At 34.8% G+C, this 24,158-nt stretch overlaps 1 protein-coding gene across 9 annotated transcripts in view; it reads right to left on the bottom strand.

Annotated features, from left to right (window-relative positions):
• Window positions 1-214: 214 nt before the first annotated feature.
• The window catches only part of MDM4 (MDM4 regulator of p53), a 56,994-nt gene continuing 33,050 nt past the window's right edge, over window positions 215-24,158 (bottom strand). The window contains exons 2-11 of one of the 9 annotated variants that reach the window (XM_077157520.1): window positions 23,710-23,822; window positions 21,040-21,114; window positions 18,387-18,520; window positions 17,502-17,557; window positions 13,646-13,713; window positions 12,818-12,914; window positions 9,680-9,840; window positions 6,948-7,097; window positions 5,300-5,380; window positions 215-3,328 (exon numbers count right to left, since the gene is read on the bottom strand). In XM_077157520.1, coding sequence (XP_077013635.1) covers window positions 2,756-3,328; window positions 5,300-5,380; window positions 6,948-7,097; window positions 9,680-9,840; window positions 12,818-12,914; window positions 13,646-13,713; window positions 17,502-17,557; window positions 18,387-18,520; window positions 21,040-21,114; window positions 23,710-23,787 — 1,473 coding nt within the window. In that variant the 5' untranslated portion in view covers window positions 23,788-23,822 and the 3' untranslated portion in view covers window positions 215-2,755. The other 8 variants (XM_077157521.1, XM_077157525.1, XR_013174252.1 and 5 more) reach the window with 8 other exon arrangements.

Here is a 24,158-nt window from a genome sequence, read left to right as displayed (position 1 = left end):
CAATGAAAAAAGGACAAAATTAAAAATAGATCAAGAAGATGGTTGAAAGTAGGTAAAGATAAGGTTCAGTTCAAACATGCAGCTTAGGATCTTCTAAGCCAAGTAGTTTAGTGCTAATGAGAGCAGTAAAAGAAGAGGAAAGCAAAGTTAGCATAAAAAGTCTAGACTGGGCAAGGATGTACCGAAATTGACATCAAATATCTATAAACATAAATAAAATTATAAATTCTTCCTATGGAAGTTTAATAAAAACTGCAACCTTATATAAAGGGATCACAGTACAAGTGCAGATCCCTAGTTCTCCCTCCAAGCTTTCAAGTTACGTGCAAAAGTGACAGGCAAAAATACAACACAACTGAGGGTGACCCAACTATAATGAACAGATGATTATTGGAATGGGATGGGAAATAAGGAGGAAATTAACTTTCTAAAGCATTCACCACGTTTCAACAATTTTACTCAAAGGGTTGGTTCTGCTTCTTGGGGTGGGGGAGGGAACCCTTATCCCTAGTGCCTAGAGAGAGCCAGAAACTTGAACTTCATTCCCCAGGAAGGATTAATATTGGAGAAAATGGTTCAGGTCCCTCTGGCACCTTCACTTGTCCCTACAGTGGAAGGAGTAATTTATCTGATTAGGTAAGAAAACCTGACACTTGCTGGCTTTTTCCTCTGTTGGGAGAGATAGAATTTTAAAGTCACTATTCTCCCTAAACTCCTATTTAGGGAGAATATGCAAGCCATATTCTCCAATACCATTTATTAGAAGATGTATATTTTAAGATTATTGGTTGTCCCAAATTTAACAAGCACAACCACTTAAAATATTTAACAGATGAGAAGGCAACAAGTATGGTTTCAAGATTTACTAGTCAAGAAACTTGGAAAGCTCTACTACTAGCTGTGACTTTTTAGCAGTCATTTAACTTGCTAGCCTCAGGTGAAAAATAAAGGAGTTTTAGTTTATGAATGCGCTATAGTTTAAAAATTCTGTAATTTTAATGAAAATTCCTCTCTAGAAACTAAATATTATGCTAACTAAAGATAGGATGGAAAAACTCTTTAAGGGCAGGACTTCCCAAAATGTGGTTCATAGATCACTAGCATCAGCGCTTCTGGAGATACATGTTAAAATGCAACTTTCTAGCCCAGATCTTAGGGATCCAAATCTCTGAGGGGTTTGGGCATTTTTAACAAGCAATCCAGAGGATGCTTACACTCTTTAAGCTTGACTATTCTAGGGCCTTGGTCGTCAAAATGACATATTCATACCCCCGGGAATATACCAAGATTTTTCCATGAGGTAAGCAGACTTGAATAGTTTTAAGAAAATCAATTTTAAGATCTTCAATTTCCATACCTGTTGTCCTAAAAGTAATATGCTCCATAAGGCCTTTTCAGATCTGTCCCTTAAACTACTTTCCTTTCCTGACTGCCAAACTCCCTACCGTCAAAAGAAAGACTGCCTCTCACCCATCCAAAATCTTACTATGGGACTTTCCCTCAGGCACAAAAACCTCTAGAGGCATCAAAAAAAGGGACAAAAAGACACCCCCCACTCCCCATGACTCTCAAGAGATAATGGAGACAGAGTAAAGAAAGTTTTGGTTAAAAATTGTGTGTCTTCTATGTATCTTAGAATTGAGACGGTTATACCAGAGATATACATTAATGAATTAAAAATAAAATCAGACATTATGACTCAAAGTGAAGTCTGATTTGGCTGATAAATTTTAAAACGAGGAACAGGCTTTTGCCAGTTTATGAGACAGGACTTTTCTTTATCTACAGCTCCAATAAGCTAATAAACATATTTTTTTAAAACACATATACAATTTCTAATATGTTGGATGGTATATACTTTGTAAGTACTTAAATTTATTTTAACAATTTAGATGTCAAGTTCAAAATGTGCAAAAGAAAAACTAATCCAGAATAAGAGTCAAAAAAATGGTTGAGGGGGCCACGGTGGCTCAGTGGCGGAGTTCTCGCCTGCCCATGCAAAAAAAAAAAAAAAAAAAACAATGGTTGACGAACTATCTGCAAAGAGGCACAAGAGAATATGTGGTGACAGAAATATTCTACAGCTTGTATTGGGTCGTGGTTACTAAGCTGCCTACAAAGGAACATTTTATTGCTGCAAAAGGAGTACAACTTTTCAAAATTCTTTTAGGGACATGCTAGCAAAAATGTTTGATAATCACTGTTCTAGGCATATACAGGGGAAATCTGTTTTTCAAGACTTTTCATTTTGGTTACTCAGAATCATGCAGCCTGACTGCAAGGTAGTTTGACTTATCATATGATTTATGTTTTTTCATTGTTAGCTTTAATACTTTGCTAACTGACACCTAGGATTTTTAAGTCTAAGAACATTTCTTTAAAAAATTGAAGGACAAGGAAGAACATTAACTAAAGAAAGGACTAATCTTCCAATAATTTGGTAAGTGAGTGAATTAATGTATTTTAATATTTGTATTGGTAGTTGTTCCTTCCCAATCTTCAGCTCTGGAGGGAGAGTGAAGTGATTAATGTATGTTTTCAAGTTAATGGAGCCCCCAAATTTATAATCTCGTTCTAAAGAATTTGTTCTCAAATTCTGTATGAGTTTAGAAGGAAAACTGCCCTGGAACATGCATGCTTGCATGAATAAATAAATGAATGCAACAGATCACAATGAATGGAGATGTTCAATACTGACATTTTGAACTGTGATGACATGGCCCTATTATCATTTCTCTGTAACTCATTAATTCAGTTATGCTATAAAAACCTTAATGACCAATTGAATCTCTTTCTTGCAAATAGGGCATGAAGCCCCAGCTTTCTTTAATCTTCTGGCACAATGAAAACAAGTGACAAGATGGCCTGTCCTCCCATGAATAATGTTTCCATCTCGAGGTCTCTTCTCACATAAGCTACATGGTTTCAAAAGATTCTGGCAATCCTCCATGTTTTCTGTATATGTTCTCTTTTCAGAAAGATTATCTAATTGTTCTCCCATGCTTAAGATGGTCTCTTGACTTTCAGAACTGTGAGCCAAATCCAAGAATTCCACTGAACTGCAGGGATCAAGAAATTTGGAGTTATCTTCCTTTTTATACAGATCTTTAGGTCTAACAACTGGAGCCGAAATGGTTCTTCGGCAATCAGGAACATCAATCCCTTCAATTTCCTTCTTTTCAGGTATGGCAGTGATATCAGACGTGGAGAGTGAATGGGTTAACTTAGAACAATCTGAATACCAATCCTTCCTCAAAGCCCAGCAACGGAAACAGTACTTCTTGCTTGGAGAATTAAACTTCTTACATTCCGTACACTGCCACTCATCCTACAAAGACAAGTACCACCAATTAATATTCACTTGTGAACACGATTTGGAGAAACAAAGAGAGGGGAAGCCAGATTCTTATCACCTCACTTAGCTAGTAAAAGTCTAGCACTTCACATCCTACAAGCTAGCATAGGATTTGAATATATTCTACGGATAAGTGTAAGAATGTCTTAGGACACTGATAGTGCTGCAACTGCCATTTTCAAACCAAAATTTGACATAGCTTTCTTTCAAAAAAATAGTTAAATGAATTATTTTGGCTTTAAGTTAAATGAATTATTTTGGCTTTCCACCAGTCTGAGTGAAATATACATTGCTTGCTTCTCCTTACTATCTTCTTTTAGTAAGGAACTTTAGTAAGCAACTAAAAGTAGCACACAACTTACTCCTTTATCAGAAAAGTTAAAGAATGAAGAAAAGATAGTACTACAATTTTCCTACCAATTGGCAAGTTACAAAATTTGGCAAAAAGGAAGCTAAAACTAAAATCTGATCTGAAAACTGTTAAATTTACTCATGCTCTTTCATTTGCTTTCACCTGAACAAATGAATGTTCTTGTCCTTGGATGGACAAGTAATTTTCTTCCCATATTAAAATTTGGAGGTACTAGAGCTCAATGAATTTTAAATACCTTACTTAATTTAAAGGTATCCAACTAGAATAAGTAAGGAGTATTTAATGCAAGTAATTGCTTGGCTTTGATATAACCAATGATTTGGGACAGGCTGACTTGATTACTTGCAGAACAAAGACCAATCACTTCTAAAGTTTAGAGTCATAACTCAATTGTCTGGACTGAGAGGCAGGGACATGCCCATTTGTTAAAACTGGTATGTTCTCCAGAGAGCCTCAAAACCCTCTTGCTAGTTTAAGATGCAAAGATTTATCTGAAATGTTATACATATTCATAAAGATTCTGAAGTCATGATTGATGATGTATCATAGTTTATCTGGCATTACTTTTTCTATTTTAGTTATACACAAAATAATAGGACTTATTAAATTCAGTGGCATCTTTGATTTAACAAAATAAAGTCTATTTGCTTAGTAGATTTTCTGGGTCGAAGCAGCCACAAAAGTCTGATTAAGATGGAAATACTTCTTTCTGCTATTTTTATTACAGCCAAGAATACTTAATGAACCAAATGTTCTATTTTATTACTTAGCTATGCTCAGAAGGATCACTTGCAATGAATGGCTATAATGGTTGGAGGGACCACATGGAGAGGAAATCAACACTAGAAATAACCTAAAAATAGTTTATACTCAAACAATGTGAAAAGTAAAATGTGAAAGTCCCTTCTTATCCTTCCCTCACCACCCTTCTTCCCAGTGAATCAGCTGATGGAAGTACTAAAAGGAAAATGGGGGAACAGCATAGAAAGAGAAAATCAAGGTACACATTTGAATTGAGACTTGAGTAGTCAATTAGTGACAAATTGATAACCTATTTCCCAAGAGTTTAATACCAGGTCTTCTTTAATAGCCCTCCATTATATTTAAACCTGTATAGAAATAAAGGTATTTTCCATTTGTTTCTTTATAAGAAAGCACTGAAAATGTTTTTATACTATACAAAGAACTTTTTGGATTGCCTATAGGTCTGTCTTTGGGAGTATAGGAGGTATTTAATGGGGAAAAACAGTGCAGAACTAGTCTGAATAACTCTGTGTATCTACTGTATCAGCCCAGAGTTTTGATGACAGGGAGAAAAGAGGACTGAGAGGCCACTTAGTCATCCTTTTTCAAGCTAAAGAAAGGATTAGATCAAATCCATCACGCTTCCTCCTCTAATTCCAATATAAGCCCCTAAAAACACGTAGCGAAACCAACAACTTGGAGCACCTAGGAAAAGTAGACAGAAATGGGGAAAAATTGGTATTCTTCCACAAAAGTGAATTCCTGGAACTTTATCATCTAAAGACTAGTAGCCAGTGCAAAACTGCTTATTTACTTGAGATTCATACCTCAGAGGTAACTTCTATATCAGTATCATCACTTAGAGACTTGGAGTCCTCAAGATCATCATTTTTTCCCACTTCAGTGACCTGTGAAAACAGACATTTCATTAGCAGAGTATACTTCTTTTAGATGAGATTTTTACCTTAGAATAGAAAAGACAGGTTAGCTTCAATTTAAAACTCCTTTTCCATCAATAGCAATTAAAATGAGGATTTCTTAAATATGAGGCCAAAAACACCCTAGCTGTCATTTCAGTAGAATGAATGAAGGGTTGCCAAATGGCTTCTACTTTTAGAAGAGAAAGGGTGCCCAAATTTATGGCTTTAAAGGAAGTAAAGAATATCAGAGTAGAAAAGCTACAAATCATCAAATGTGGACATAGCTATTTTGTCAATCTAGACAGGAATTTACAAGCATCATATAAGAAAATGGAAGTGAAAAGCACATAAAAATAAGGAACGCAGATATGAAGAATGAAAACTTTAAAAATTTTAATTTTTACAAGTAAGAGTAAAACTAGTTATGTGATATGCTTCCTATAAAAACATCCTATGGACTAGGAAGCAAAAAGTCAAAAATGTGGGAAGTGTTCCTTAAAAAATTAAACTTAAGGCCCTAATTTTACAGCCCAATAAATGGAATAAAACTATGAGACTGTATGGTAACTGTCTCACAAAAGTTCAAATATTTTAAATCCCATCCCTCTCTATAAATAAAGTCTCCAAATGTCACTTTTTTTTCATTCTAGCTATTTGCATTCCCCTCTAATGCTACCAATGTAACTAGACTAAGAGAACCCAAATTCCCTTGAAAAACCCCAGAAATAAATAAAAAGGATGATCCAATTTAGGTGGGGTTTTTTGGCTAAGTTTATTCAAAGAATGTTTCCTGAGAATCAACTACATTCCAGGTACTGGATCTGCTGCCTAATTTCTTTTGAGACCAGAGTATGTGCCTATATGAATCTTCATCTTGGTGTGCTCCTACCATATTTACTCAGAATTCTAACTCCCCCTCTTTTCCCTCCTTTAACTCTAAAATATATTGGAAGAAATCAACTCTCTTTCTATTTAAGTATAAAATGGCCATGGAAGCTATAGAGATTTCCAAGAAATATGATTTTTTCCTTCAGGCTGTTTAGGTCATTTACACTTTGCCTTGTTAGCAAAGCAAAATTTCCAGAAGGGAAAACCCCACAATGAGAAAAAGCAGAACCTAAATGCTTCTAAAGAAGAAGGAGCTTTACCTGTGAAACTTACTCCTATTTTTCATGCAGTCCCTAAATGCTTCTAAAGAAGTAGCAGCTTTACCTGTGAAACCTACTCCTATTTTTCATGCAGTCTTAACTTAATCCTAAAACTGAACACAAGAAAATATTAAAAAATAAAAAAGGGGGATCACAGCCCATGTGCTTCCCAAAAACAAACAAACAAGGAAAAAAACAAACAACAAAAATTCAACAAATGGTGCTGCAATAATGGGATACTCACATGGAAAAAGACTGAAATGTGACCCCTAACATACAAAATATAAAAAAAAGGGAGGGGGGAATAATGCAGGTAATGTGTTGTACAAAGAGGTATTGGTTAGGTCACCTGAATAGGTCATATGTACACATACATAGAATCAATACAAAATCTTTCTACAACATACCTTTTTGTTACTCATTTTCCCTACTTCTTCACTTGCTTGTTCAGTATCAGCAGCTTCAACTTTTATTCCAACACCTAACTGCTCTGATACTGACTCATTCAAAAACCATAAGTCATCTGTAGTGTCTGAAACAACTGCAGTACCTATATCCTAATAGAAAAAAAAAAACATGAGTTTTCATAGTCAGAGGTTTATAATAGCTGTTGAACCAACATAAAAGGATCCCAAACTCTGTATTCTTTGCACTGCATCACCAAAGAACACCTAGTCTTTCTTCGACAGACATCTGTTCATTCAACAGACATCTACTGTGTCAAAAGATGTCTATACACAACTACTATGTATAAGCTAATGGATGGATATAAGGACACCTGGAAAGGAATTTTCTATTTTAACAGTAAATCAGGTATAACACCCAACAAAGAGTACTCAAGAGCTTAAAAGATAAAGATTCATACATGCTCAACTAAATAAAATCCATTCCCTACATTCCATTCCACAGGTAGGACTCAGAAAAGCTAAAAGCATTCTATTAATTGACTGTGACATAATCCTTCCTTTAATGGTCAGTGATGCTTATTGAAGATATATGAGAAATACTGAAAGTAACCCAAACCTTTTTCACTGATGCTTTCTGAACTTCTAAACAACTTTAAATAGGTAGAACTTTCTTTCTGCAGAACATGTTATTTATGACATGTTCTTCTACAGCATTCATGAGACAATTTATTATTTTAACATTATAGGTTCATTTGTTTATTGAACAAATATTCACTGAGTGCCTATGATATGCCAGATACTGTTTCAGGTTCTAGGTAATATGATAGAGTGGTAAATAATATAAAAGCCCTGGCCTTACATTTCAATGGGGGTAAACAGACAATCCATCAAGCAGTAAATCAATCAATAAAGAAAGTAAGCAAGTAAAATAGTTATATTTTCATATAGTATCCTATTATATATATATATAGTATGGATGAACCTTGAAGATACCCTGTTACATGAAATAAGCCACACACAAAAAGATGAATACTGTATAATCTTACTTACATAAAATACCTAGAAGAACCATACTTTGTATGGTATCCCATTATATATATGAAAATAAGGAGCAGAAAGGCTTAGCGAGAAGGCTCTTTTAACTGGGGGTGGCCTTTGCAAGGCCATCATTTAAAACTGCACCACTTCAAAACAAAAAGTAAATGAATGATCTGGTAATCCCCACTTCTTGGTATATACACAAAAGAACTGAAAGCAGGGTCTTGAACAGATAGTATGCTTGAACAGATAGTATGCACACCAGTGTTTAGCACAGCATTATTTGCAAGAGTTAAAAGGTAGAATCAACCCAAGTGTCCATCGATGGATGAACGGATAAACAAAATATGGAATACACATAAAAATGGACTATTATTCAGAGTAAAAAGGAATGTAGTTCTAATATATGCTGCAGCATGGATGAACCTTGAAGATATCCTGTTAAGTGAAATAAGCCACACACAAAAAGATGAATATTGTATAATCCTGCTTATATAAAATACCTAGAAGAACCACACTTTGTAGAGACAGATGGTAGTTTATAGGTTACCAGGGACAGGAGAGGGCAAGGCAGGAAGAGGGAATTATAGCTTAATGAGCTAGTCCTTTCTGTTTGAGGAGATAAAAAAGAAAGGAGATAAAAAAGGATGCTGGAGATGGCAGCACGATATTGTGAATATAATTAACATTACTGCATATTTGAATGTGGTAAATTGGGAAATGCTATGCTACAGTTACTGCAATAAAAATACATACATACAAAAATGGAATATAATAGGATAAAAAGAGAATGGATTCCCTTAGAATTGTGCAACATGATGGCCCTGATGGTCAGAGATGACAAAATTACACTTGAGCCGAGTGCTGAAACATGAGAAAGAAATTTTATGATTTAGGGGAAAAGAGTTTCAGAAAGAGGATACAATAAATTGAAGGTGGCTGAGGAAGAAAGGATTTTGGGGTTACAGGGTCAGGAAGGAACTCAGTGTGTCTGGAATGCACATAGTAAACAAGGCAGAGGAGAGGAGATGAGTTAGGAAGAAGGCCAGATCAGTTATGGCTATGATAAGGACTCTAGATTTTATTTTGCTTGCTAATGAAGCTGTTAGAAAATTATAAACACGGAAGTGATAAGAACTAATTAATCCATTAAAAAAACTACTCTTTGAGAAGACTGAACTATTAGGTGTGCAAGAACAGAAACAAGGAGACAGAAACAAGGCTGCTACAAGACCTAAGTGAAAAATGATAATGGCTTGAGGAAGTAAAAAGTAGATATGACTATGTTTTGTATAAAGAGCTGATAACCTGGATACAGTAATAGACAGAGAAAGAAATCAATACTATCTCCATGATATGTGGCTAGAAAAACTGGATAGAAGGTGTGGGCCATTTATGAAAAGGAAAGGCTGGGGAAGGATTGTCTGGTGAGAAAAAGTCAAGAGGCCTGTTTGGACCATGTTAAATATCAGATGTCTCAGTGAAGGTATTGAGTGTGAAACACTTCATACTAGAGACAAAAATTAGGCATTCTGGGGAGAGTCAGGACTGGAAATTTAGGTACCATAAGCATACAGATGGTATCTGAAACCACAGTATGAAGGAGAATTCTTATTGCAATATGTGGGCAAGAGTAACCAGGAATGCTACATTTTCAAAAGAAAACAAAGTTCCCCTTCAAACGTGAAATTTACCTGGTTTGTCTGTAAATCAGTTGAGCCATTACTTCTAGGTGTATAGTTGTTTCTCAAATTTCCTAAAAACCACCAAGGCAGGCCAGCTACATCCCACTCCTCAAACCCGAGGTCCAGACTAGATGTCTTATTTTGGGTTAAATTTTCTATCAAGTCTTCATCTACAGAAGTCAAATGAAAAGGATGATAATGATGTATACAGCACAAGAATCAAGACTACATATTTATGACCTCTTTATAAGATAGGCCAAAAGAAATTCCCATTCCCAGTAAGAAAATTCAGATATCCATTATCTGTTTCAGTTGCAGAGCTCAAATATCCCCCTACTGAGGCTACTTACAGGTAATGAAACCCAGAAATAAATGATCATTTGATAGAGAATCCAAACTCTGGAAGCAACCAAGAAATGAAATTGTTCTAAAAGGATTTTTGAATGCTCCTGTGCTAGTATTTAAAACATTCCTTTCACTACAACAACTAAAGAATGATTTGCTGTGGTACTTGGTGCCTGATAATGGCTTGATTCATTGAACTGCAAACGGCAATAGCATAATGACCCACCCCTTGAATTTGAGGCAAGGTGGTAAGGCCACAATGGGCAATTGCAAGGCTGTCAAAACAGTCTCATTGGTACCACATATTTGGGAACATTCCTCAATCATTCATATGTTTTAATAGGTAATAACTGATACAAAACATTGTCCATGGTAAAAATTCAGAAATGGATAGCACAATACTACCTAACTATAATACAATTATGATAGAACACTGAATGAAGCTGAATGTGAGAATGATAGAGGGATGCCAGCTGGGGGCACAAATAAAATCAGAAAGAAAGATAGACAATAAAGACTGAGATGGTATAATCTAGGAATGCCTAGAGTGTATAATGATAGTGACTAAAGGCACAAATTTAAAAATGTTCTTGCATGAGGAAGAACAAAGGAATGTCAATACTGCAGGGTGTTGAAAACATATGGTAATTAATATTTTAAAATTTTAACTTATGTGTGAGACTAAAGTAAAAATGTTTATTTGGTACAAAATTTATATTTTGACTAGTGCAGTTCCTAATATAACTTATGTGGACAGCTTATTTGAATACCATAAATACATGGAACCTTGAGTAGGGCATAAGATTTTGTAGGTTTGTCCAGAGTGATGCCCCAATAAATTCCAGGGTGATTTGAACAGTGAGTAAAAAAGTATTTGCAAAGTCCCCTTTGGGGAATGGTGAGAAAGGGGAAAAATTCAACTTTCCCAAGTGGAGAATTCTTGATATTCTCACAAGCAGCGGGGACAACCAAAGCAATACACTGAGCCTCCAATCTTGGGGTTTATTCATATGAAACTTGACCCCACAAAGGATAGGTCAAGCCTACTTAAAATTAGGCCTAAGAGTCACCCCCAAGAGAACCTCTTTTGTTGATAAGATGTGGCCTCTCTCTCCAGTCAACACAACAAGCAAACTTACCGTCCTCCCCCTCTCTATGTGGGACATGACTCCCAGGGTGTGTACCTTCCTGACAACGTGGGACCAAAATCTTAGAATGAGCTGGGACTCAGCATCGAGGTATTGAGAAAACCTTCTCTACCAAAAAGGGAAGGAGGGAAATGAGACAAAAATAAAATGTCAATGGCTGAGAGATTCCAAATAGTCTAGAGGTTATCCTGGAGGTTATTCCTATGCATAATATAGGTATCAATTTTTTAGTTAAGATGTAATGGAGAGGCTGGAGGGAACTGCCTGAAAATGGTAGAGCTGTGTTCCAGTAGCCATGTTTCTTGAAGATGACTGTAGAATGATATAGCTTTCTCAGTGTGACTGTGTGATTGTGAAAACCTTGTGTCTGATGGTCCTTTTACCTAACTTTTCAACAGAAGAGTAAAACATACGAATAAAAATAAATAATAGGGGGAACAAATGTTAAAATGAATTTAGTAGATTGAAATGCTAATGATCAATGAAAGGGAGGGGTAAGGGGCATGGTATGTATGAATTTTTTTCTGTTGCTTTTATAATTCTTTTTCTGAATTGATGCAAATGTTCTAAGAAATGATCATGATGATGAATATGCAACTATGTGATGATATTGTGAATTACTGATTATATACGTAGAGCAGAATGATCATATGTTAAGAATGTTTGAGTTTGTTATATTTTTTAAAAATTTTAAAATTAATAATTTTTTTAAAAAGCATTGCCAAATAAATACATGCATACGCCCTTTCTAGATCAACGGACTCCTTTGGAGTTGAGATTAAAATCTTGAAACACTAAAAATCTGAAACACATTAAGACCCTACATATTCCAAATAAAAGATCTCACATTGTACCTCTGCATGACACTCAAGGTAGTTACTAACATAAGTTTGATGCTACCACATAAAATTCTTTTCTTTCTTCCCCACTCACCAGTCTTTTTTTATTGTGCTTTACCTCTTTTTCTACTTTCTCACTCTCCTCTACCTCTTCCCAATGTGCCAAGTCTGCCAATGGCAACCACAAGTGTTGAAATGCACTGCAGTACATATGGGTGAAAGAATATCAGCAACAAATGGGTTCCTGCAATAACTGAGTCCCTACCAGAATAGATTACTCTATCTACTTACAAATTATGCCCATATTTCCTAATAAAAGGCTTGTCTGTGCCCAAGGAAACTTCAATTTACTCTTTTATATGTACTCATTGCTGAAATTATCAGAAGCCAAATTCCTGAATGATGTCATATTAATGTTATCTTATTTATTCAAGCTCTACGCTTTTTCTTGTGAAGGAAACAGAAATAGGTCATTCTTTCCATAATAAAAATTCTGTCCTTTCTACCTATAAATATTCTTAAAAATATTAAGCTATTTATCCCCAAAATTCCTATCATCAATTACATATAGTCTCTTGAACTGGCCATTCTTATATCTTAAGCAGCCTCTGGAGTAGAAAATAAGCAAGGATATGCATTAAAAAAACAAAAGAGCATGAATCATCCTTTGGGTTTTCTATATAAAAGCTTCTTCAATGGTGTTAATTACAGCTAATGCTTAATATGGGTAGATGCCATCCTAGAAATCACCAAGAAAAAAAGTAAGGAAAGAGGGAGAGGTAAGGGGAAGGAAAAAGGCTTAATCCAAAACTTACCTCCGGAATTTCTGCATTTATGCTGTGAGGTAGGCAGTGTGCGAACATCACTTTCTTCAGTTCTTTTCCTGGAGGTGGAACTTTCTTCTACACTTTGCTGAAAAAAATAGAAAGGTGTCTATCAGTGCGGTAGAAACAACTGAGACCAGGGGATGTAGCAGTTCCATTCTGGCTCACCAGTTAGTGTGCAACACAATGGGTTACACACAAGAAAGAGAACTCTGGCGTTCACAACAATCAAATAAAGACAACCCTCTACTCAACACTCTGGGAGCTGGGAAAATCCCAAACCTGGGGGAAAAAAAATCTCTGGACAAAGGGCCAAAATCTACCATTATAAATAGGCTATCAGTATAAACTCTCTAGCCTACTATAAAATTGGTCATAATTCAGAAAACATGTGAAACCATCAATATTATCAAGATAATCATAAAGTTTCCCCAGGTTTGGAGAAGTTTTAAGAAACAGCTGACATAAACTTAACTGCAAAGTCTGTTAAATTCTAATAAAGCAGATTCCTCAAACACCTGTGTATATACACAATCACATACACACACACACACACAGGGACATACAAACCCCAAAGGAAACTTAACTGGAAGAACTGAAGATCAGAAGTGCTACATCCCAGAGAAAGATTCAGAGACTGGAACTCTGTTATAGGCAGAACAGAGAAGGTTCACTCTGTCCCTGGTCTGTGAACTCCCAAGAACCTTTCTTATTAAATTCTTACCACATTCAGGGAAAGGTCTTGGGAGTCCAAGATCCATAGGTACAGAGAAGGGGCCACTCTGTACAACAAAAGAAGTCACCGTGTGGTGATTTTACCTTCAGTTGGTCTTGGCTTGGAATATCCATACTGTGATCCTGTGCGAGAGCGAGAGTCTGAGCAGCATCTGGATAGCAAGTAAACAAAAGGAAACCTTCCCTGGTAATAACCATTCTTTCCACACAAAAAGGACTGCAGCAAACAACCCTGGAGCCAGGTTTGGTCCCTAGAGTGTACTTCTCTAGAATGTAGGGCTCTCATTGGCAGGAATGGAAAAATCAAAGCTGATAAAATGGCAAAGACCAAGACAGTCCATATTCAAAATACAACACCAAAATATAATCTGGGGAAAATGGCAAATGACTAAAAATGTTCTTCCATAGTAAGCTTTTAAAGTTGTACAAGAAAAGGGGTTCCAAGCAGGGTATAAAAGTTATTTTTATCATCTCTTCCATAGGTATTCATTACCAAGCCCAACTTGCAAACAAACCAAAAAAGTATTTTGTTTTTTTAAAATTTCTTCTTTGAAGTATTGAAGTTACACAGGGTTATGAGACCTGAAAATCTGGAATTTTTCCAATAGCATCTTCAAGTAAACCTACATTCTAAGTTTCAATGATGATTTCATATCTTAAATTTCCATCACCTGAATACAGATTAGACATTTACAGCAAGTCTTATCTTTCCTGATTACTATAAATGTTTCCTGAGAAGGAAGAGAAAGTAGATAAAGTTTTCTCAAGACTAATAAAAAGGTGCAAAGAAAACAAATACTTCATTTGTCTAAAGAGAGAAATCGTATTTCAAAGACTTGGAAAACGTTCAAGCAGAACAGACAATGAAAACTGGCCACAGGAAAAGAAAAGGCTGCAGAGAATTTAACAAGCTGGCCACTTATTATATGAGGTTACAAGTAACTGAGGTGTACCCAAATAAGTCCATTGTGGATGGAGTTCATCAGCTAGAGATAAGACGTTTATGGAAAACATCCTTATCTAATAAAGGTTGTCAGAGAAAGAATACAGATCCTACAACTAGTCTGACAAGTCTGACGACTGTTTTGCACAAAGCAAACATTTTCAAAATTGTAATTATAAAAAGCATTATTTCCAGAAAGATTTTTATAGGTAAATGGAAAAACTGAAAGGTTCAAAAGACAGCATTTTTAAAGCAAAGTTCGCTCTACATACAATGCACATGAAGCAGTTATTTAATAAAGCAATCCTATACTGTCATTTACTTAGGTTAAAACAATTAGAAGCAAAAGACAAAAAATACTAACTCTGAGAAAACTATATGCAAAAAGGAACTTTAAAATGCAAAGTATGACATATCTATTTCATTTTATTAGTATATATGGAGAAATATGGAGAAATGATTTAGGAAGAACCATCTTCACTTTAAATATGGCATTTTCTTCAGCCATCAAAATAGAAGATTTAACTATTTGCAAAACTATAAAGCAGGTGATATGAAAAGCACTCTTCTCATTTGCCCTTTCAAATAAAATACATTCAACTCAATGAAGATTAACAGAGACAGTTAACCATAAGTGCCATTCTACAGTTAACCATAAGTGCAATTAAATCAAATAATTATTCAAAATTACTTGGGGCAATTTCTTGGTTTTGGTAATTGTACCATGGTTATGTACGATGTTACCATTTGGAGAATCTGGGCAAAAAGATTTTTGCAATTTTTTTTAAAGTCAGAAATGGCTTCAAAATGACAAGAAATAAAAATTTTAAAATTAAAGATTTAATATTCAAATGGGGGACAAAGGGTTAAAATAAATTGGGTAGATGGAAACACTAGTGCTCAATGAGAAGGAGGGGTAAGGGGTATGATATGTATGAGTTTTTTCTTTTTTCTTTTTTATTTCTTTTGCTGGAGTGATGTAAATGTTCAAAAAATGATCATGGTGACAAAGATACAACTATGTGATGATATTGTGAGCCACTGATTGAACACCATGCATGGAATGTTTTTATGTCAAGAATATATGTTTGTATAAGTTTTTACAATAAAAATATTTTTTAAAAAAAGACAATATTCAGAGGAAAAAATTTTTTTTCATTGCTTGGGGTAAATTCTGTTACAAGAAAGGGTTAAAGGAAATACTAACATATGGGATAACAAAGAGCAAGCACTGGTCAGTCAGATATCTGCTCTACCACATATCAGTAGCATGTTATCTTAAGCAAGCCACATAATTAAAAAACATTTCAGTGTTTTCATCTGACCATCTTCACAGCTGCAGTGAAGGTCAATTCAAATATATTAATTATAAAAGTTCACTATAATATATGGCATGTTCAATTCTATGGAGAAAGTACAAGAAAAAAATTAGAGAAAAAAGTGAAAATCATACCCTCTCTAAATATTCAGAGATCAGAAAATAAATTTTACTGAAAGAGCAGATCAAAAATTATAAAATCCTCCATGTATTTCAAGTCTTTTGTGACTATCTTAGTAAAGCCATATTATTTCACAAGTGACCGAATGTCAATAAAGCTGCCACATCATTTGCAAGGCCTTCCCTCTCCAACAGAAATTTATAGCTAGCTGAAGTGGGTTTTCAGCTCTGGGCAAATGTCTCAATGAAACCAACAGGCTTCAAAATTCATTTCTAAGTTCAAAATAACATTTCTACGTAAGTACACTTTAAAGCATAAATCTTGATTACGAATGGATTCTTTTTAACCTACTTATTTCAATAAAGTATAAAAAAGACAGCTGATCTAAAGAGATTACAAACTTGGGATTGAACAAAGGACAATGTTACCTAAAATCTAATTTGAAGCTTACAAAAGAGCTTCATGTACTCCACTCATGTAGGAGTGGAGAGGGAAAAAAGAGTATCATTATTCGGATTGAATGAAAAATAAGGTTACACTGCAGTTGTACACAGTTTTATTCTCTTATCTCTAACATAGTACCACCTTGGAGACTTCAAACTCCAATGCAGTTTTCTGTACATACCTAATAAAACTCCAAGGGCAGTATTTAAAAGGTATTGAATCAAGCAAAGAGTTAAGACAAATTGGCATGCAAATAACAAAGAGCGCAAAAAAACATTAGGTGAAAGGTTCTTCAGGAATCTAAACTTGTAACAGATGGATCAGGCTGACACCACCTAAACCCAAAGAATCTTAACATCACTAAATGAAGGGAGGCAGACTTTACATGATTCTTGATGTGATGCAATTGAAGTACAACGACCACTTATGAAGCTTTCTTGCAAAAAATTTAAACCTGAATTAAATAAAGCACCAAGATCTAACTACTGGTTTACCAAATAGGGATAGAGAAACAGTTAAACAATATCACAAGAATACAGTCTACCAACTCTAGAATGTGGGAAATTCTACAGGACAAATGACACATTTCCCCAACAACTAAATGAATAAAAACAAGAGGGGTAAGTTTCCTAAGTTAAAGACACTTAAGAGACATCAACCAAATGCAATGTGTGGACTTTGGATCCTGATTTCAACAGGCCAATGTAACAAGATATTTTTTAATTGGGAAAAATGATACATAAATGGCTATTAAATGGTATCACAGAATTGTTCATTTTTTAAGTAGTTTTGTAGTTATGTATGAAGGGAAAAAGCCCTTATCTGCTAGAGATTTTTAAAGTTTGTACAGATAAAGCAAATATGGCAAAATGTTAATTAATCTAGAGATGGGCATTCATCACACTATTCTCTCAAATTTCAGTATGCTTGAGAGTTTTCAAATGAAAAGTTAAAAAACACAGTAATAACATTTTATATGATAGGTTGTACATATCCCTCCCAGGCATCCCAAAGACAGCATTCCATTTCCATCTTGATCCTCCTTGCTTGCCCATCATTTGCCCCCTTGAACTCAAAGCTGTGATACAGACTGAAAAAATAAGATATGACATACCTGTAGTAGCAGGAGCTAAAGTGACAAGATTCTTTCTTAACATATCATAGAGGGGGCTGTTAAAGAGATACAATTAAAAATTAACAACTAAAAGTACCACTCAGAAGATATCAGTTTTCCCTTAAATGTATTTCCAATAGGTAAGGTATGGAGAGGTAGAACTTTTTTCCCATAATAAACTTTTAAAAAATTAACTACCAAGATGTTAATAACCAGGTCGTGTTACTTTACTCCCATTAACAAATTAATTAATTTACATTTTATTTCATCATCTAACATTAATCCAAGTGGGGTGATTTCCTTTGGAGACTATTCCTTCCTGCTAGGAGTTAAGTTTTACATTTTAATTAGAATGTGTGGGGGAAATGGTGGGGAGTCTTGCCTATGTAAGACAAAATTGACTCAGAAGGAATAGTCATTACAAAGCCATACAGAGTTAAAAGTGAACATTAGCTTCTCAATTACTAATTAGCTTTGACTGTAAAAGACAATGACCCTACATTCCCATGCAACTGGTGAAAGTCATACTACAGGTCAGATTAGCAACACCTTTCCTTGAGCCCTAGGATCCTAAATATGCTTTGCCTGGCCCTCCCACCCTGTCTCAAAATTTCTTATAACTCCCTTCTGTAGAACTTATCACAGTATTATTTTACCATGTATTGGTGTGATAATTTGATTAATAACTGTCTCACTACACTATAAGCTCCATAGTAACAGAAATTGTGTCTATACTGCACACTACTATATTCTTAGTGCCTCACAGTCACCTGACATAGGTAGGTCCTATGTGGACTAAAGGAATAAATAACCTTGAATAACCTATGGAGATTAAGTGGTTGGGAATAAACCCCCAAAGAGAAATACAAATTCTCACTTTTTTACCTTGGATCTTTCACAGAGAAGCTCTGCCGTCCTAGTAGTTCTCCCAAAAGATCTCCTCCACAATATACCATATGCTGCTCCTGCTGATCATAAAGCTGCTTCACCATTATATACTGGCCTAGGTAGTGCATGACCTACATGGGAATAAAATACCATGAAGAGATCTGCCCAGCTGCAGCCAGAAACACATATTAATTATGAGGAGCTAAGGAAAGTTAGTTTGCTAGAGAAAAGAGATAACTTAGATTTATGAACATGACTGTCAATAACAACAAGGTAGCTGATTCCAACTGCTAGGTTCACCTACTCATTATCATTCTGGACATCAACAGACCCTGAATCTTATCAAAGAAATTTAATGATCTGACAATGAGAAAAATGAAAAATTTACCTAGTATCCCTTAAAATGTTTCTCATTTGTCTAAATCTTATATAAAGGTATCTGTTCTATTATTAGAATAAACTTTTTTTTATTAATTTTTAAATTTTTTTTAAATACAAAAAAACACCAAATGCAAACATTCATAATTTTTGATCATTCCATTCTACATATATAATCAGTAATTCACAATATCATCACATAGTTGCATATTCATCATCATGATCATTTCTTAGAACATTTGCATCTATTCAGAAAAAGAAATAAAAAGAAAACAGAAAAAAATTCATACATAACCATACCCCCTACCCCTACCCCTCACCGATAACCAGCATTTCACTCTAAATTTATTTTAACATTTGTTCCCCCTATTATTCATCTTTATTCCATATGTTTTACCCATCTGTTGATAAGGCAGATAAAAGGAGCATTAGACACAAGGTTTTCAGTTACACTGTGAAAGCTGTATCATTATACAATCATCTTCAAGAAACATGGCTACTAGAACACAGCTCCACATCTTCAGGCAGTTCCTGCCAGCCTCTCCGCTACATCTTGACTAACAAGGTGATATCTATTTAATGCGTAAGAATAACCTCCAGGATAACCTCTCGACTCTGTTTGGAATCTCTCAGCCACTGACACTTATTTTGTCTCATTTCACTCTTTCCCCTTTTGGCCTTTTGGTCGAGGTTTTCTCAATCCCTTGATGCTGAGTCTCAGCTCAATTCTAGAGGTTTTCTCAATCCCCTGATGCTGAGTCTCAGCTCATTCTAGGATTTCTGTCCCATGTTGCCAGGAAGTTCCACATCCCTGGGAGTCATGTCCCATGCAGACAGGAGGAGGGCGGTGAGTTTGCTTGTCGTGTTGGCTGAGAGAGAGACCACATCTGAGCAACAAAAGAGGTTCTCTTGGGGGTGACTCTTAGGCCTAATTTTAAGTAGGCTTAACCTATCCTTTGTGGGGTTAAGTTTCATATGAACAAACCCCGAGATTGGGGGCTCAGCCTATAACTTTGTCCACACTACATGTGAGAATATCAAGAATTCAACTTGGGGAAGTTGAATTTTCCCCCTTTCTCACCATTCCCTGAAGGGGACTTTGCAAATACTTTTTTAATTCACTGTTCAAATCACTCTGGGATTTATTGGAGCATCACTCTGGACAAACCAACAAAATCTCATGTCCTCATGGAACTCAAGGTTCCATGTACTTATGGTGAAGAACCAAAATTTTAAAAGAAAATTAGGAAATCACCCTTTACACTAGATAGGATCAAAATTCACAGTAGAGAGCTTATCATGTAAACTGACTTTTTCTTTCTCCTCCTTTTCCCTCAATGACATGTACTTAATTTCTTTTTAAACCAGGCAAATTCTGTCACACTGTGGCACAATTCATTAAAACTTTAGTGATGTAAAAATCCACACTTTGATAATAGTTTTGAAAAATGTCTTCTTCCTCAGAATTTTAGAGAGCTAGTTCAAAATGATGCACTTAATTTAAAATGACAAAGGAAATATGGGTGTTCTAGAAAATATGAAATGCCTCCAGATTTGTTTCTTTAAAAAGAGTAATAGTACGGAGGTAGGACAGCATTGATAAGAGTTAAGTTTTAAAGAAAGCTGTTAAAAACTTGGTAATTTTGCTGCTTCTGTTTAGAAAGAGTTAGACTTTTACTGACTAAATGCAAGCAGTTCCAACAGATTAACATTTTGATACTGAATCTTTTCCACTTAAAGAATTCAATTTGTTTTCGTTAAAAAAAAATTTAGAAGTTAAGTAAGTTATTTAAATGCAAAAGCATTTAAAATAACTCACAGTGCTCAGAAGAACATCTGACACATTTATAATGAAAAACTACTGCAATTAATTCCTGGTTGGCAGCATAACCTGTAAATCACAGACAGTGTCATTTTTTAATCTTGAACATGTTCTGCATTTTAACTCTGAGATCAATGAATTCATGGTTAATTCTATGTCTAGCTGTAACACACTTCAAAAGATCTTTAGAGGAAATATATAGTTCAACTTAACTCAATGGTCTTGAAAACAGAGCAAAAGTTGCTCCTCCAGTACCTCAGGAATTAAACTTCCTTTCTTTGGTCTGAATATAAAAGCTGGAGTATATAAAAGAAACTATGAACAGAGGATTCATGATATTATTAGCAACTGAAATACAGAACTACATATTGGCTGGCTTCTACTTCTCAGGCGGTCTTAAAACATTTAGCTAAACTGATTCCCCTCCAAGAATTTTCTTTGATGGCTTACCTCCTTAACAGTGAACAATTCACCTTGTGCACCTGCTTCCTGCAAAATCTTCAAAAGTGGCAGTTTTGGTCGTACCTGGTTTAAACATAAACAAATCTGCTATTTACATTTCCATTATATTAACTTCTGAAAATCAGTGGCCCAAGAGAACCTCCTTAAATATTTTTTTCACAAGCCCTGGAAGATATTTATCATGTAATAATGCACAATCATCCAAAGCATAAAATAACTTCACAGGGGGTGCAACAGTGACTCAGCAGGCAGAATTCTCACCTGCCATTCCAGAGACCCAGGTTCATTTCCCGGTGCCTGCTCAAGTAAAATAAATAAATGATAATAACTTTACAGATGTTCAGACTATTTGTTGCCTTCCTGAAAAATCACATTTACATAAGACAGCATTTGTTTTGTAAGCCACCTTCTAAGACATTTTTTAAAAACTTTTTTACTGTATAACATATATACAAAGCAAAGAAAGAAAAAAGCAATAATTTTCAAAGCACTCTTCAAAAAGTAGTTACAGGACAGATCTCAGAGTCTGTCATAGGTTACCATTCCATCATCTAAGATTTTTTCCTTCTAGTTGCTCCAAAACTCTAGAGGTGAGAAGGAATAAATATTTCCTTATCATCACTATCGACTTTTCTTTTTTTTGAAAAATAACATACAAAAAAGCCATAAATTTAAAAGTACAGCACAGCAATTAGTTGTAGAACAGATTTCAGAGTTTGGTATGGGTTACAATTCCACAATTTTAGGTTTACTAAGATACTGGAGACTAAAAGAAACATCAGTATACTGGTTCAGCAATCATATTCATTTGTTAAACCCTAACTTCTCTGTATACATCTTCTTAGACATTTTAGTATAAATTTCATATAACAAGGAGCTGTGTTAAGAACATAGAGTTTAGAGCCAAACTGCCTGGGATTGAATACAGGCCTTACCATTGATTAACCGTGTGCCTCTCGGCAAATAACTTATCTGTACCTCAATTTCCTCCTCTCAAGAATGAATGAGTTTACATACGTATATTGCTTAGAAAAAGGCCTAGCACATAACAAGCACTGTTTAAGTGTTTCTGTTATTGCACTGCTATTGAACAGTTATTTTAAGTACAGTTTATTAATCATCTCCCCCACTCCAACAAAAACAGCCAGTTATATTACTATTTATAATTAACTATACAGTTAAGAGAAAATGTTTTCCTTTTCTTTTTTTTAAAATTTAGGTACAATGTTTCCTGAAAACTGGACTTACAAAAACAACTATTAATGCATTATGTGTTGCTTCTCATGTTACAACACAGAATTGTTCTCAACTGTTTTTCAAATAGCCTCCATAGAGGTTTTGTATGCTTACTTTTCAATAGGCAACTTTTTTTCTTGTGGCAAAATGTCCAGTTCCTACATAACTGAACTAAATCAATGAAAAATCTTGAATTGTTTATTATATGGAGAATAGTTAAACCATTCTAATTTTTTTAGAAACAACTCATATTCCTACAGAACATACCAAAAATTCAACAATTTCCTGATTATGCTATGACGAGGCACTATATCAATAAATATGCCCAATGTACTTCTCCATTTTTTCTTTCATGAACTGCAGTTTGAAGACTTTTAGCCATTTTCAATAAGGCTGTTTTGTCTTTTCCTTACTAATTCATAGTTACGTCTGTGGAAGTTCTTTATGTGCTATCACCTGACTGATTCTTGAGTCTGTCTCTAGCAATATAATTTTGCTTTTAAATTTTTATAAGGTCAAATTTGTTTCTCTCTTCCTCTTACAGTCTCCTCAGTTATATCTTGTTTAAGGCTTTCTTCATTCTAAGGTTTTACAAATACTTCCTAAATCTTCTTTTTAAGATTTTTTTATTTCACTGTTTACACTGAAATCTTTAATCTACCTGAAGTCTGTTTTTATACAAGGTTTGAGAGATCATCACTTGTTAACTTCCACAGAAATGGCCAATTTTGTCAAAAGCATCTATTATATAAGCCACATTTTTCCTACCAAATCCAAATTCTACTGTTACTGTACATTAAGGCACATAATACTATATACTGTGAAATGTTCATGAAAACATAAAATGAAGTTATACAATTATACGTAACATATATACTATATATTTACATGTAACAAATATATGGGGGAGGGAGGGGGAGGAGTGGGAAGAGGGGAGCAGAGGGGGAAACGGGGAGAAAGAAATATTAGAGGAAAAAGTCTAGAAGAGGCCTTTGGGGGAGAAAGGGAAGAGATAGTCAAAGAAGTCTTTATCTATAGAAAAATAATTATACAATTTGAATTTTGCTTTATCTCAATTTAAAATTGATCTGCATAGAAAAAAAACTTTTTAAGAAAGCAAACTGGTTAAAATAAGATAAGGAGACAGAAAACAAGCATCCAAATTTTCCACAAGCCCCTGTACTTTAAAATAGTTTTCAAAATACGCTGTCTTGAGAAATCTGTCGTCTCCAAGTATTTATTGAGTCAATGATCAATTTAAATTTATGGGTGTTGGTACTGTTCACCAGTTTCCATAATACGACATTTAAAAAAATAATCACTTTCGGTCTGATAAAATCCAATAGTCAGTCAAGTCAGCTGCATGCCCTAATTCGATTTTTTTTAATCTAAAGAAAAATAAGAATATTAAAAATGATTTACCTGATTGATTTGTTCTGGAGAGATCCTGCAAGCACGATCAGATGTTGAACACTGGGCAGAGGTGGAAAAGGATGTCATTTTGGCAGTGAAGAAATTGTAGTCTGTTGATAAAACTAAAAGGAAGAAATTAATAAAATATATTCTAAAGTAGAAAAGTGTCTCTAGCATTTACACAAAAGCAGCCAGCCTAAGTAAAAGAGGCACATATATAAGAGCACCCTACACAAACACAGTAGACCCATGGTGAGGTTCTTGTTACCTTCTGGATCACTTTCTAGCTTAGACCCTATAAAAAACTGAGAAGATGCATTAAGAGTAAGAATCATCTATGCTTCCCTCAGGTAAAGTCTGAACTAGAAACAGGCTCGGGCATGCTCTAATCTCCACAGTGACATGACCAAGTAAATTATTTTAGCTGAAAGTCAAATTTATAATCATTATTTCCCAGT

This window comes from Tamandua tetradactyla, chromosome 4 (genome assembly GCF_023851605.1).
Source record: "Tamandua tetradactyla isolate mTamTet1 chromosome 4, mTamTet1.pri, whole genome shotgun sequence".
NCBI classification, from domain to species: domain Eukaryota; kingdom Metazoa; phylum Chordata; class Mammalia; order Pilosa; family Myrmecophagidae; genus Tamandua; species Tamandua tetradactyla.
This window is presented reverse-complemented; position numbering and strand designations above follow the sequence as displayed.